Genomic DNA, 12,974 nt, shown 5'->3' with positions numbered 1-12,974 from the left:
AAAAAAAAGGTACCGAGGACATAGATCTGCGGAGGCCCAGATCGCGACCCAGCCGTGCACTAGCACGGTGTCCCATTCTAAACCTCATTAAGGTCTAGACAGCAGTTCGGTGACCCCCCTGGCCCACTTTCCCCGACTCGCCAAAGTTACCAGGAGGGTTTCTCTGGCGCAGCGGAATCCTGTCTGAAAATGGGATTGGGACCAGGAGACTCGTGTGAGATGACCTATATGTGGGATGCCACGGTTAATCTCCCATGTAACGAGGAAGTGCAATGGATGGTTGTCCACTGCCACTGTATCACAGTGTATCAGCATCATGAGCACCACAGCTTCCTCAGGCTGCCCTCCCATCAGAGTTTTTTGGAAAATGTCCTTGAGGGCTCATGTCCCACAAGTAGTTTCCTCTGATTTATGAGCATATGGAGACTGTTTTATAAAGACACAGACAACAAAAGTCTCACAAAGGGCTTTCATCATAGTTTCTCCACATTCTAGGTTATTTTAAGGGGGATGAAGAGGGGCTGTGAAGGGTGGGTGCGCTCCCCCCCACCCCACCCCACCCCACCCCACCCCACCCCACCCCAGCCCTAATGACACTAATGTTACAACTGGAGTTTGTTTTGTAACAGTTTTAGAGCGCCGGCCAATGAGAGCGTCCGCCCGCGGTCACATGACCTCCTTTATGTAACACTTTTTTCATAGACTCCGCGTCTGTGGACGATGGATCCAGAGTGGAGCGCGCAGCGGCACCGAGGGACCGGAGCGAGGATGAGGACGAGAGGAGCAGCGCCGCGCGCCCTGCTGCCGCCTCCTTGCGCCCACGATCACTGACCAGGATCCACCCTTAAACAATCACACACACGCACACGCGCCACACGTGGGACATGATGGACTCGGACAGCGCCGTCATGCTGGAACTGGCCGCCCAAGCCTTCCGGGCGCGCAACTTCGAGCTCGCCGCCGAGATCTACGAGTGTCAGCTGCAGAGTCCCGGCGACGCGGGAGCGCGCGCGGAGCTGGCGCTGAGGCGCGCTGACGCGCTGGCGTGCGCGGGCCGCCTCGCCGACGCCTTCGACGCGTACCGCGCGGCCGCGCGGCCGGAGGGGCTGCGGCCGGAGCGGCTCGAGAAGCTGCTCGAGTGTCTGGCGGACAGCGTGCGCAGGAAAGAGGGGCTCCCGGCGCGGGGGCGCGCCTCCGACCCGTTCGCCTGCGCCGCGTGCCTGGGCTTCCTGTGCGAGCCCGTGACCCTGCCGTGCGGACACTGCGTGTGCAGAAAGTGCCTGGAGAGGGAGAGGAGGCCGGTGCGCTGCCGGGGGTGCCGGCGGGGCTGCAGCAGCAGCCGGGGCTGCCGGGAGAGCTGTGCGAGCTGTGCGGACAGGTGCGGCTCCGCCGTGCCCGACGCGCACCGGTACCGCGTGAACGTGGTGCTGAGCCACCTGCTGTCCAAGTGGTTCCCGTCGCAGACGCGCGCCGTGCAGCTGCGCCTCGAGGGCAACGCGCTCTTCGCGGACAAGCAGCCGGACGCGGCGCTGCGCAAGTACGACGAAGCCATACGGCTGGGTGAGTGAGCGAGCGAGCGAGCGAGTCGCTAGAGCTGTGGAATTAAGTTAACGCGGGAATCTGAGAGGCGCGTGTGTCGCCGCTTCGTGGGGTGCGGGTCAGGTGGCGGAGGTGACAGGTTACGAAATGTGTTGTAACGAAACGCGCGCTCGCCAAAGTCATCGCGAGAGCAAGAGTCGCACCACGCTGTGTTTGGAAGTCGGTGGGCGTGCGCGCGCCGCTTTAGACGTTGGCGTCGAGTGTGTGTGTTGTGTTGTGTTGTGTAAGGTGCGCGTTGAATAAGATGTGAAAGTAGGCTACGAGAGGCGCGCACACGCGTTGCGTAACGGCGCGTTCCAGTCACCCGTCGCCGCCGCCGCGCTCCTGTCATTGTGTAACCGACACGGCAGCGAATGTGGGTCAGGGGTTACACGGGTTCACGCGATCGCCGGTCCATACGGAAGCGCTTCTCTCTCTCTCGCTCGCGCGCGCGCGTCACTTCTCCATCGGTCATTCGATGCGCGCGAAACACACCCTTCCGCTTCTCCGCGAACTCGACCCGGTTGTCCCGGGTCACGGAGTGTGAGGATGATCATGATGCGGCTTTTTTTCCCCCCCCCCCCGTCCCGTTACGCGAGTCAGTCCGCGCTCGCGCTCAGATGGACCGAGCGAGCTGTTATGAAACGTTGTGAACGGTTATGAAACGCACGAGCCGTCATTGTCAGAGGCTCCCGGCGCGTGTCGGTGTGTGCGACGTTCGGCCCAGATCACCGGGACACGATGGGTTGGGGGGGGTGTTTGACACGCATGGAAACGCAGAAAATGGTCCGGTTGTGCTGACTGGTGATGAGTGTCGTTGTCAAACAAACCTGAACCCATTTCCAGGGGCTGAAAATATGACTGAAATATTTGTCTCGAATTAACGGTTGGCAAATCTCAGTTTCCATGTTAAAAGTTTCCGGGCTATTTGCTATAAAAAAAAAAACTACATATAATGGATTAAAAATGAAATCAGCATTAAAACGAATATTTACATTATTATTACAACCTTATTAAAAATTCATCCATATGTATGTCCACACATTTCTTAACAGAGCAGCTCCTTAGCTTCCAAACGCAACTGCCATCAGGAGTTTGTAACTTGATTTATTTGTGATTCCAAACTTTTATGAGCAAGTCATAAACAATAAGCCTTTAATAATGCACATGTCCCTCGATTTATTTGCATGTTAGCCTCTGTAAAGTCTTGGGTGTAGCTGTAAAAAATAAAAATACTTGATCGATTGCATTTTTTTTTTTTTTTTTCCCTACACAGTTTTAACACCACAGATGGTAACTTGGTGCTGTATTTATGTCTTATAATAAATATTGTCAGAAGTTTGACATTTTTAATAAATAGATCACAACTCGTGTGGCTTTGTAATAAAATTACAATTTTCCAGTTTAATTTTATCGGAAGAAAAAGGTAGAATGTAATAACCTTCTGTTTTGTACGGACCCCCCCCCCCCCCCCCCCCGCAGCCCCCAGGGACCATGTGCTGTTTAGTAACCGCTCTTTGATCAACGCCAGTCTGAAGAAGTTCGACGAGGCCCTGAGCGACGCGGAGATGGCGTGTGAACTCCAGCCTCATTGGTTAAAGGTGATGATGCAATTTAATAAAAATGCAAAAATGGGGGGGAAAAAAAAATTGTGCACGTGCCTAATAATCAAAATTAATACTCAAAATTTCCATCTGTTTGTCAAGTGATTGCGAGGAACATTTTCTCAGTAAAATTTCTTGTGTAATAAATCCTGCATGAAAAAAGGCATCGGTGGCAACATGTATATTACCGTGTTCCCGTGGCCTTTTGCAGGGACATTTAAGGAAAGCTCAGGCGCTCGGCAGCTTGAGGAGGGCGGAGGAGGCTTTGACGGAATACCTGTTGTGCATCGCCTTGGAGCCGGAGAGCAAACTGGCCAAGTCCGAGGCGCTCAAGGTCGCTGTTTATTTAACATTAACCCAATATTTGTCTCTGGAACAAATTGCTCCCTGTCGTCGTGTTTAGCAAACCCATCACATGCTTGTGCATAACGCGCTCCTTGTGCTTCTTTAGCGCTGTCCTCTTGTTACATAAACACATTTGATTACTGCTGAAGAGTCCTGAATTAGCGGACTCAACGGATCCGTTTTTTTTTTTTTTTTTTTTTCCCCTCTGTTTTCCTTTTCCTTTTTAAATAAAAATTCCGGCTGTGCTCCGTGTAGCTGCTGAGCGACCTCTTTGCTCCGGTGCCCGATCGTGTGCAGGAGAGGATCCCCGACTGCAGCAGCCTGCTGTCCTCCAGAGCCAGGATAAAGGGAAGCGCAACCGGCACCTCGACCCCCCGCGGGATCGCCGTCGCTCCTCGCCCCTACAAGGTGAGCGTCGCGGGGTCGCCGGGGAGCGGAGATGATCCTCTGCCCTCCGCTGCCCTTTAAAACGGGACCACGTCCCGACACTCTCGGTGGATGAAGTATGTTCTCCTTCAGGAGTGTAAGACGAGCGAAGAGGCACAAGCAAACGCACGAGACAAACCGCAGTCACCGGCGACGTTGGGCCTCGCCGAGGAGGGGGCGACGAGGACCCCCCGCAGCTGGCCGAAGGGTGAAGACGGAGGCCGGTCCAGCGGGTTCCACCCTGCCCTGGTCGACCGGAGCCTCCTTCCCAAGCGCAAGCACGGCTCGGTGGAGGAAGGCCAGCCGGGGGTCGAGGGCGGAGCCTGCAAGCGCGCCAAGACGGGTCAGTTTGCCGAGCCGCAGGGGGGCGGGGCCGGAGCGGCGGTCAGTCACTGGCCTTGCGACCTGTATATCGCGAGGTTATGTAACGGTGGGTTAGGACGAATAGTTGGAACTGGGTTGTTGCTGGATCGGATCCCACTAGGGGCTCAGCAGTAGTGGATTAAACAAGGTTCGTGACCTCAGTTGTTCCAGTAAAATACATATCTAGAGGCACCAGGGGTATCGCGGTTAGAGCTGCTCGATAACCTGTCGCCACAGTGCGCTCGGGTGAGATACGAACCTTAAAGTGCTACAGTAAAATGACCCAGGTGTGTAAACGGGTCAGTCGGTGTAGGCAGTGTGATGTTTGTCAGCCACTTTGTAAAAAAGCATCAGCTACTTTAATAAATGTAAAAAACGATGCTGATAAAAGAGGTGGTCACCTCCTTTCTCTCTTCAGAGAGCTCCCGGAAAGACGCTGCAGCCTCCTGGTGCGCGGTTCGGAGGGAACTCGTCGACGCCGCTGACCTGGACTGCTCGCTCTGTATGAGGTATACCGTGCTTCTTACCGCAGTGTGAAAGCGCTGCTCTCTTCTCGCGAGGAGTCTGCTGTGGAACGAACGGTGCTCGTCGTAGCTCGGCCGCTGTGTTGCGGCTTCCGCGTTCCAGGCCGTATTTGGGGAGAGGTTGCAGGAGCCTGCGCCCCACCTAGAAACTAGTAATTGAGCTTTCTGTTGTTAGAGGCCCCCCCCCACGGCGTAACCGAACGTAGCAGGAGTGTCGCGGTCCCTCCTCGTGGGGTCGTCGGTCTCGATGAGTCTGCGGAACATTTTGTTTAGTGTCTGTTGCGCCCGGGAGGTCGAGCAGAGAACACGGAGTGCGAGAGAAAATAAGAGTGACGGCCAGAGTCATACGGCACTTCTATTTCTGGATTATTATTTTTAGGGAGTTATTAATTTTAGATTTATGTTTGGATTTGTGCTGAGACTAGCAGCAGAGCAGCAGTGCCCCTGTAGGGGGCGGTGTTGTGCGCTCATGTCTCTCCTGTTGCACGATATTGTTTCCTCTCTTTCCTGCCTGTGCCCTAGGCTCTTCTATGAGCCCGTCACCACGGCGTGCGGCCACACCTTCTGCCTAAAATGCCTCGAGCGCTGCCTGGACCACAACTCCCAGTGTCCCCTCTGCAAAGAGGATCTCTCCGAGGTACGGCTCTTCTCGATGTCGCGCGACGTCTCCGCCGCCCCCTCCCTCGCCAAACGCGCCGACTCATCTGTGCTCTCGATTTGCAGTATCTGGCACAGAGGCGGTACTGCAAAACGTTCCTGATGGAGGAGCTCATAGCCCAGTACCTCCCGGACGAGCTGGTCGAAAGACAGAAGGCGAACGAGGAGGAAATTGCTGAGCTCTCCAAGTAAGGGTCAAAGCGAATGATGAGAGACTTTCTAGAAAGCAAGCAGATACATCATTGGCTCCTCAGGTTACGAACGCTACTGGGCGCGCACTTCTGTTCATAAGTCTGTTTGTTCACAACTCAAAAGTTGCTCACATTCGGTAAGGGCTACATAGGACAGTATGGGTTAGGTTTTGGAGAAGCCTCCTATTAGACTATAATACATAAAAACGGGGGTCTCCTAACCCTTCCTCCCATGTACGATCAATAACCACCTGTCAAGAGTCTGTCCTGGAAGCCACGAACATGAAGAATAGTGCACCCTGTGCAGGAAACCGGTGACCTTTATTTCTTTCAGTTGACTTCTAACTGCCTAACATTTGAATTTAATTTTAAAAGTCCTGCGAATAAAAATATGTTGCCTCCAACAAGCTCCCAGCCAGGATGAAATTTTCTGTAAAAAAAATTTAAAGAAACCAGAAAATGGCAATTTCTTACTGTTTGTGACCTGATGAGCCAGCGTACTCCAGTAACCTGTTTTTACCTGTGAACGTCTCACACGAATTTAACTTCAATTTCAAAACTTTTTTTTGTTATGTGAGCTTAATTATACGCAGAATCGAACAGCTAGGTGTTCGGAGGCTGAAAGGTACAGTGTGAGGGGACTCATTCGGAACCTCCCCCCTCTGCCGTTGCAGCCTGAACAAGAACGTGCCTATATTCGTGTGCACCATGGCCTTCCCCACTGTGCCCTGTCCGCTGCACATCTTCGAACCCTGCTACCGCCTCATGATCCGCAGGTGCATGGAAACCGGCACCAAGCAGTTCGGCATGTGCCTCGGCGACTCCGTCAAAGGGTGAGCGGGCGGAGCGCGGCTTCGCCGGGTGGGTTTGGGGTCTGCGCGCGTTGTCATGGAGATATTGGTCGGATTAGCGAGACGGCAGGTGTTCCCGGAACCAAGGCGTTTGCTGAGCGGCGTAAGACCCCTTTAAGGTAAAATACGGTCTACGCAAAAAAACAACAGTATAATAATGTAACAGTATGCTAACCTTTAACCAAGAACTTTACCTGCTCGCAGTCTTCCCTCCCCAAGTCCCTCCTTCAGCCCTTGACCAGCTGCCTTCGGTGTCCTTCCCGATCATCTATTAATAGTGAGCAGCTGGTCTTCATTATGCTGAATGGCAGGGGGCACATGGACTGGGAAACTGGGAACTCTCCGTCACGCCCTGCCCCGCCCTGCCCCCCCATCCCCCCCGTCCCCGTGTCACAGCTCCACCCGCCACCCCAGCTCACGGCTTCCCCGCCTTTCTCGTTCCGTAATGAGCGTTCGGACGAGAACGTGATCTGCGAGTTCCGCGAACGCAGCAGGGCGGAGACGTTTGCGCTCTACAGTGACCGGGAGCGATAAGTCTAACCTGCGTTCGCTAAGCTCAACGATGCGTGTCGTAGTATAGCGGTGAGAGCTGCGGCCTTCGGGCTCAAAGGACCCGGGTTCAAATCCCGCCTTCTGCCGTAGTGCCCTCGATCGAGGCGCTTACCCTGAGCCGGACGCGTTGGCTAATTGAATAAATGTGAACGAACCTACACGCAGGATTCATCAGCGGCTTCTCCGCCTTTCAGGTTTGCGGATCACGGCTGCATCCTGGAAATCCGGAACGTGGAGTTCTTTGCGGACGGCCGCTCCGTCGTGGACACGATCGGCAGGAGGCGTTTCAAGGTGGTCCGACACAGCCAGAGGGACGGTTATAATACGGCCGACATCGAGTACCTGGAGGACGAGAAGGTGAGGCGGCGGTGCCCGCTGCGCGTGCTCTTCGCCGCCATAATAACCGCGTTGCCGTAGTAACGGAGGTGTGACGGGCAGGTGGAGGGCGAGGATGAGGCCGAACTGCGGAAGCTCCACGACGCCGTGTACGATCAGGCTCTGGTCTGGGTGAACTCCCTGAAGGCGGAGCAGAAGCAGCGCATCATGGGCCACTTCGGGCCCATGCCCGAGAAGGATCCGGAGCCGCAGGTAGGCGCCGAACGCACCTCGGCGGGCGTCGGTTTACATTTCCGGACCTAGCAAAATGACGTGGCGCCTCTTGTCGACCGCGCCCGGCACGATCCGTCCTCACGCGCCCGTCTGTGCCCGCCTTTTCCAGACGAGCCCCAACGGCCCCTCCTGGTGCTGGTGGCTCCTGGCCGTCCTGCCTCTGGAGGGCCGCGCCCAGCTGGCCTTCCTCTCGCTCGCGTCCCTCAAGGAGCGGCTGAGCGGGATCCGCAGAGTCCTCCTCTTCATGTCCCGCAACCGCTCCCGGTGACGGCGGACGGGGCCCCGCCCGAGCACTGGACCGCTTTCCCATCTTCTCATCAGACCAAAACAGATGCAGCCTTGTGTGGCCGGTGAGCTGTACTGTAAGAGCAGAGCTCCACCTTCCGCATCTCGCACTGATCACAATGACTGTGCTTTTCGACCTATGTGCTTTAAAAGGACAGCTCTGTGTGTGTGTGTGTGTGTGTGTGTGTGTGTGTGTGTGTGTGTGTTCACTTTTTTTTTTTTTAACATCTGTGATTTACGGCTCTTTGTCTGTCACACAGTTTACATCACCTGGGTGGATAATTTTGCGTAATTTGCCGTTTGACACTCCTAAATATGCATTATGTAACCCGCAGCTGTCCGGCTGCACGCACTCTTTTCGGCAAGAAGGTCCGATGGGCTAAAGACGGAGCCGCGCCGAACGAGTCCCTCCTGCTTTCTTGAGCTGCCGCTCGATGGCACAAACCCCTCTGCGAAAGCAATGAAAATACTTCCAGAAATAGGAAATTCTCAAGGTCGTAACATGTTACTGGGCTATAAAACCCCCAGCGGCTGCACGGAAACGCAATGGAGGGAAGAAACGAACGAGGAGGAGAGACGTATTTTCTCGTCAACCTTTGATTTGAGAAAGGGAAACGGGCCGGCGCTTTGCACAGTAAGGCGACAAGCCAGCGCTATTAACGCGCTCCCAAACGAAGGGCTGTCTTCGTTAGTCGCTGCCCGACGCCCTCCGGAGATCCGGTCCCGGTTTCGTCCGCCGCGGAGGACGCGTTTTCGAGCGCGTCCCCGAACGTGGCGGCGCAAGCGGCGATAAGTCTTAATGCGCCTCGCGGAGGAGGATCCGCGACCGGAGCGACGGCACGTGTTCGAGGGAGGCTTTTGGACCGCTTCCTAGAAATCCTAGGAATAAACCCGAAAACGTTCTTTTGCCGGGTCTCAGGCGGTCGCTCTTCTGCGTTTTTGCCAAACCCTTTCGGAACACGTCGAGAGGGTTCGAGGAGTCTCGTCCGACGCTTTTCACGTTAAGCGGTCCGGGGGCCCGACCCATAGAGGACCGTTCTGCCGTCTGTCTGCCTGCGAAACCTTTCTTTCTTTGCTCATCTGCTTTATAAGAGGTTTAAAGCGGCGAGCGATGAGCGGCGAAAAGGCCAAGAAGCTGAAACGCTGCGAGGTCTTTACTGTCCGATCTGATGTTTACACTAGAACGAAGTGTCCAAAAAAGGGAAGCGGTAGCTGCGGATGATTATTGACACGGAGCGTAGAAAGGCCCGGGACGGCCGCCGCACGGCTGCGCGTGGACCGACCGTCCGGTCCAGTCCCATGTGGGCACTCTGGGTTCCCTGGGGCCCGTGGCCGAGGTGACCCGCCGCCACCTCTCGGCCTTCTTCATTTGCACTAAACGGGGGGCGACTCCCGGTCCTCCGCTCCGACGCGACCGAACAAAACCGTCCGGGGTGGGGGGGGGCGAACGGACCGTGCCGCCGGACCCGCTCCGGTTCCGGTTGAAATTAAAGAAGCTTTTTGGCGTTCGAGCTTCGCGCCCCCGCCAAACCTTTAACGAAGCCCTTGGAAAGCGGAGGCCGATCGCTGGGAAGCGCAGCTCCGCCACGTTCGCAACTTTCTTTCTCGCTCTGTGAACATCTCGTGCCTTACGCTCGATATCTTCCATGTCACCGGTACCATGCAATAACTCAGTAGATGGTAGCAGATCCCTTAGTCGATAGGGAATTATTTTCTGTCTTAAATCCGAGAGAAAGCTTAACGATTTCCGCCTCTCCACTTTCGGAGGCACGAGAGCCAATCTAACGATATTATTCGCTAAATACGCGTGCAATGGAAAGCGGAAGCGGAAGCGGCGATGGATTTTTACTGTGGTAAACGAGACAACGGCTAGTGGTACTTTTGCTTTAAAAAAGGCGTAATCTTCAGCGAAAAAGCAATAGTGTGAAATATTGTGAAATTGGTCTTATGTGTACAGATAACGCTGGAGATCCTGTTATTGGAGCTGGAAATGTCAGGAAGAGCAACATGTAGTAGTAATAATAATAATAATTCTGATTATTATTCTGAAATGTGATAACAATAATAGTGATAAACTTTACAGAGCACCTTTAAGAGCAGCATCTCAAAGCACTTTACAGTTTAAAAAAAAAAAAAAAAAAAAAAAAGAGTGATGTGACGGGAAGGTAAATGGGCCAAGTTCAAACTGTGCGTTAACCAACTTCCAAGGTGATGTGTTCCTGACGTTTCCAAACTCCGTTATGCAACGCTGCACTCGGTTCTCTAAGTTGACCTACCTCTCTGACATGTGCATTTAGTTCTTCCGCTGCGAATACTAAGGAGAGAAGAAAAAAAAAAAAAGACATTTTGATCTGGGTGTTAGTATTTATACAGTAGTGACCATCATTTTCTTATTCTCATGGTTGTGCAAAGATGGCCTCAAAGTGTATTTACATTGACTGTGTTTACATCGAACTGAATGTACGTCGTAGGCGTCGCCGTCGTCCTGTTTTCTACGTGTTGCCCTAGTCGTGCGTCTCCGCTGCGTTACGTGCTGTACAAAATCCACTCAATAAAAGTGTTGTTCTTGCTTTCGGGGCCTTTCCTGCTTTTTCATCTTGGACGGAAACGGCAGCGACGCCGGCGTGTCACCCGGGGGCAAGCGGAGGGTCGCCGTGGTCTGGAGCCTATCCTGGCAGCCAAGGCTCTGAGACGGGGTACATGGATTATACCCGATACAATATACCAGAAGTCAAACTTGGGGGAAGAGGTGGGAACCTCAAATGGTCTGCGTTAAACCCATGAGCTGCAAAAAAAAAAAAAAAAAAAAAAAAAAAAAAGTCCTGGGGGGAAAAGAAACACAAAGGCTTAACATTATAGGTACGATTATTCCAAATAATAAAGAAAGTACGGGCAGAGGAAGAGGACGAGACGCGAGTCACGGAGTAAGAAGAGGGCCGGAGTTGGGGAGTTTATGCAAGCTGAGGAATGTAGGTCAAATGGGAGGTGGGGGGAGGGGGGGTGCACCCTGCCCCACTGACCTACATTCCGCCAAATTCGCCGGCCTTTTTTTTGGTGGACCCTAGAGGGAACCGGACCACCACCGCCGCCACCGAGGGTCGGGGGGGGGGGGGGTTCGTGCACCGATCGGCAGCGGCATCGCTCTGCAAAAACACACGCGCGTGCAGAGCGGAGTTAGAGGTGTGTTTAATAAGTCTTACGCAACAAGAGCAGACTCGCAGATGTTGTGTAAAGTTTCAAACTGGGTTCGAATTTGCGGGGGGTTCGAATGATCGGCCCGGGACTGAATTATTCAAGGCGGCGCGGTGAGGGGCCCTGCCCCCCCCCACCCCAGCCAATCCCACCAACCGCAACTGTTTAAACGCTCGGGTGCAAATCCAGACGCCTTTTCCCGTGTCCGTTCACCAGCGGTTCCCATCGAACCGTGAGCCACGGGGGGGGGGGGGTCCTAGTGAACCGGAGCTCACGGAGACGCACAACGGGTACCGCGAGGTCGGGCGGCCGTCTGCCCTCGAATGGTATCGTGTGGCGGCGGGGGGAGCCGGCGCCCCCCTGCGGAGCCGAGTCCCGTTCCCGCTGCCGAGCGAGGTTACGTAACCGCAAGGGTAAGGTCACTAGAGGCAGAGGTTGCCATGGAGACTTGGCAGATACACCTATCCCGCCAGTGTAAAAAAAACAACATGCTTGCATAAGTAGGGCAGCGCAGTGCATTCTGGGATAGCGTTACCTAACTCTCCCAGAAAAGGCAGCGGAGAGGTTGACGGCGCCTCGTGGTCCGGCGCTGCGGTGCGGAGCGGGACGGCGATGGGGATGCGGTCATCCGCCCCCGCCCGGCTCCAGAGGCGCCGCTGCGGACAGCCGCGCCCCGCCGCCCCCTGGCTGCCGCATCGCGCGGCGCACCCGGCGCACCGCTGCGGTTGTGTAACCCGCCGCCTGGCACAGCAGCGCCTCGAACCTTCAAGCTACTGGAAAAAATAGATGCTGTTTTTTGGGTCTCTCTGGGGTGGGGGGGGGAGAGCTGTTGCTTTGCAAATGGGGCACGGGGGGGCACTGAACCAATCAGCACTCTTCTCCCTTCTGGGGGTTGGGGGCGTGTCTTTATTCCCTTAATAATTTAACTGACACTTTTGTCCAAAGCTACTTACAGTGTTAGGTTGGTCATTTTTACTGCAACAATTCAGGGTAAGCACCTTAATCATGGGTACTATGGCGGGAGGCGGGATCCGAACCTACATCCTTCATTTGCGAGGGAGCAGCCCTAACCGCTACGCCACCTGCTGCCCCAACGCAACGTCGATGTGAATAAAACGCGCGTCCACACACGCACACATGCGCTCTGCGATCCAGACCCTGATCTGCCATAGCGCTGCGTTCGGAACCCACAAGCAGATGTGCAGTACAGCTGCTGTGGTCCCGGAAGGTCGCTTGACATTGTCGGTGCCGCAAGTTTGCGGAATCGTGTGACCGACAAACGAAGGCCCAACCCCCGCTTCGCTGCTTATGTAAAGAGTTTGAATTATTAACTTCTGGACGTGTTAACGGGACAGTTTAACGTTATATAACATTTTATAGCATTTATAAAATTGCAAAAAAGCAAGTTCACCCTTTTTCACGTGTGTGTGAAACGCGTGACCGGTGTGACGATTCCTGATGGTTCTGATATCAAAGCCCCGTAAATGGAGCCCATCGAGTTTATTATAAGTCACAATGATCATGTTTCCTCTCGTCGTCGTCGTCAAGGGACCGACGTGTTTCAGCGGAAGTATTTCGGTAGTTCGGGGTTTACATCTCTGTGCTTTTGCCCTGAGATGCAGGAAGCGGGCACTCGGGCGCCGTCGCAGACGCAAAGACGGCAGAAAGTTCTAGAAACCTTCGCGATAAACGTGGGAAATTTACTGCGGCCGCAGCTCGCCGTAAAACACACCCGGTTTCGGGGCGAAATGGGCCTCCTGTCAGCTTTACTTATGGAATTATGGGAAATCAGCTGAT

The 12,974-nt window shown here is 54.4% G+C and overlaps 1 protein-coding gene across 3 annotated transcripts; it reads left to right on the top strand.

Annotated features, from left to right (window-relative positions):
* Positions 1-694: 694 nt before the first annotated feature.
* LOC108922927 (LON peptidase N-terminal domain and RING finger protein 3-like) lies at positions 695-10,796 on the top strand. 3 transcript variants are annotated; one of them, XM_029257309.1, is made up of 13 exons: positions 695-1,560; positions 3,061-3,179; positions 3,394-3,516; positions 3,825-3,935; positions 4,047-4,296; positions 4,735-4,825; positions 5,363-5,477; positions 5,564-5,685; positions 6,363-6,521; positions 7,286-7,448; positions 7,530-7,679; positions 7,810-8,050; positions 8,321-10,796. In XM_029257309.1, exons 1-12 carry the CDS (start codon positions 885-887, stop codon positions 7,966-7,968), a joined length of 2,238 nt encoding a protein of 745 aa, XP_029113142.1. In that variant the 5' UTR covers positions 695-884; the 3' UTR covers positions 7,969-8,050; positions 8,321-10,796. The 3 variants fall into 3 exon arrangements, with proteins under 3 accessions (XP_029113142.1, XP_029113141.1, XP_029113143.1); XM_029257308.1 differs by having other exon boundaries at positions 3,783-3,935; XM_029257310.1 differs by lacking the exon at positions 6,363-6,521 and having other exon boundaries at positions 3,783-3,935.
* The last annotated feature ends 2,178 nt before the right edge of the window (positions 10,797-12,974 follow it).

This window comes from Scleropages formosus, chromosome 13, assembly GCF_900964775.1.
Source record: "Scleropages formosus chromosome 13, fSclFor1.1, whole genome shotgun sequence".
NCBI lineage: Eukaryota > Metazoa > Chordata > Actinopteri > Osteoglossiformes > Osteoglossidae > Scleropages > Scleropages formosus.
This window is presented reverse-complemented; position numbering and strand designations above follow the sequence as displayed.

What these genes read in the sequence shown, in the direction of transcription:
- LOC108922927 (XM_029257308.1), top strand. Translation starts at nt 885, where the DNA reads ATGATGGACTCGGACAGCGCCGTCATGCTGGAACTGGCCGCCCAAGCC. An exon ending in TCGCTCCTCGCCCCTACAAG is followed by an intron (nt 3,936 to 4,046) that starts GTGAGCGTCGCG and finishes GTTCTCCTTCAG; the next exon opens with GAGTGTAAGACGAGCGAAGA. An exon ending in AGAAGGATCCGGAGCCGCAG is followed by an intron (nt 7,680 to 7,809) that starts GTAGGCGCCGAA and finishes CGCCTTTTCCAG; the next exon opens with ACGAGCCCCAACGGCCCCTC.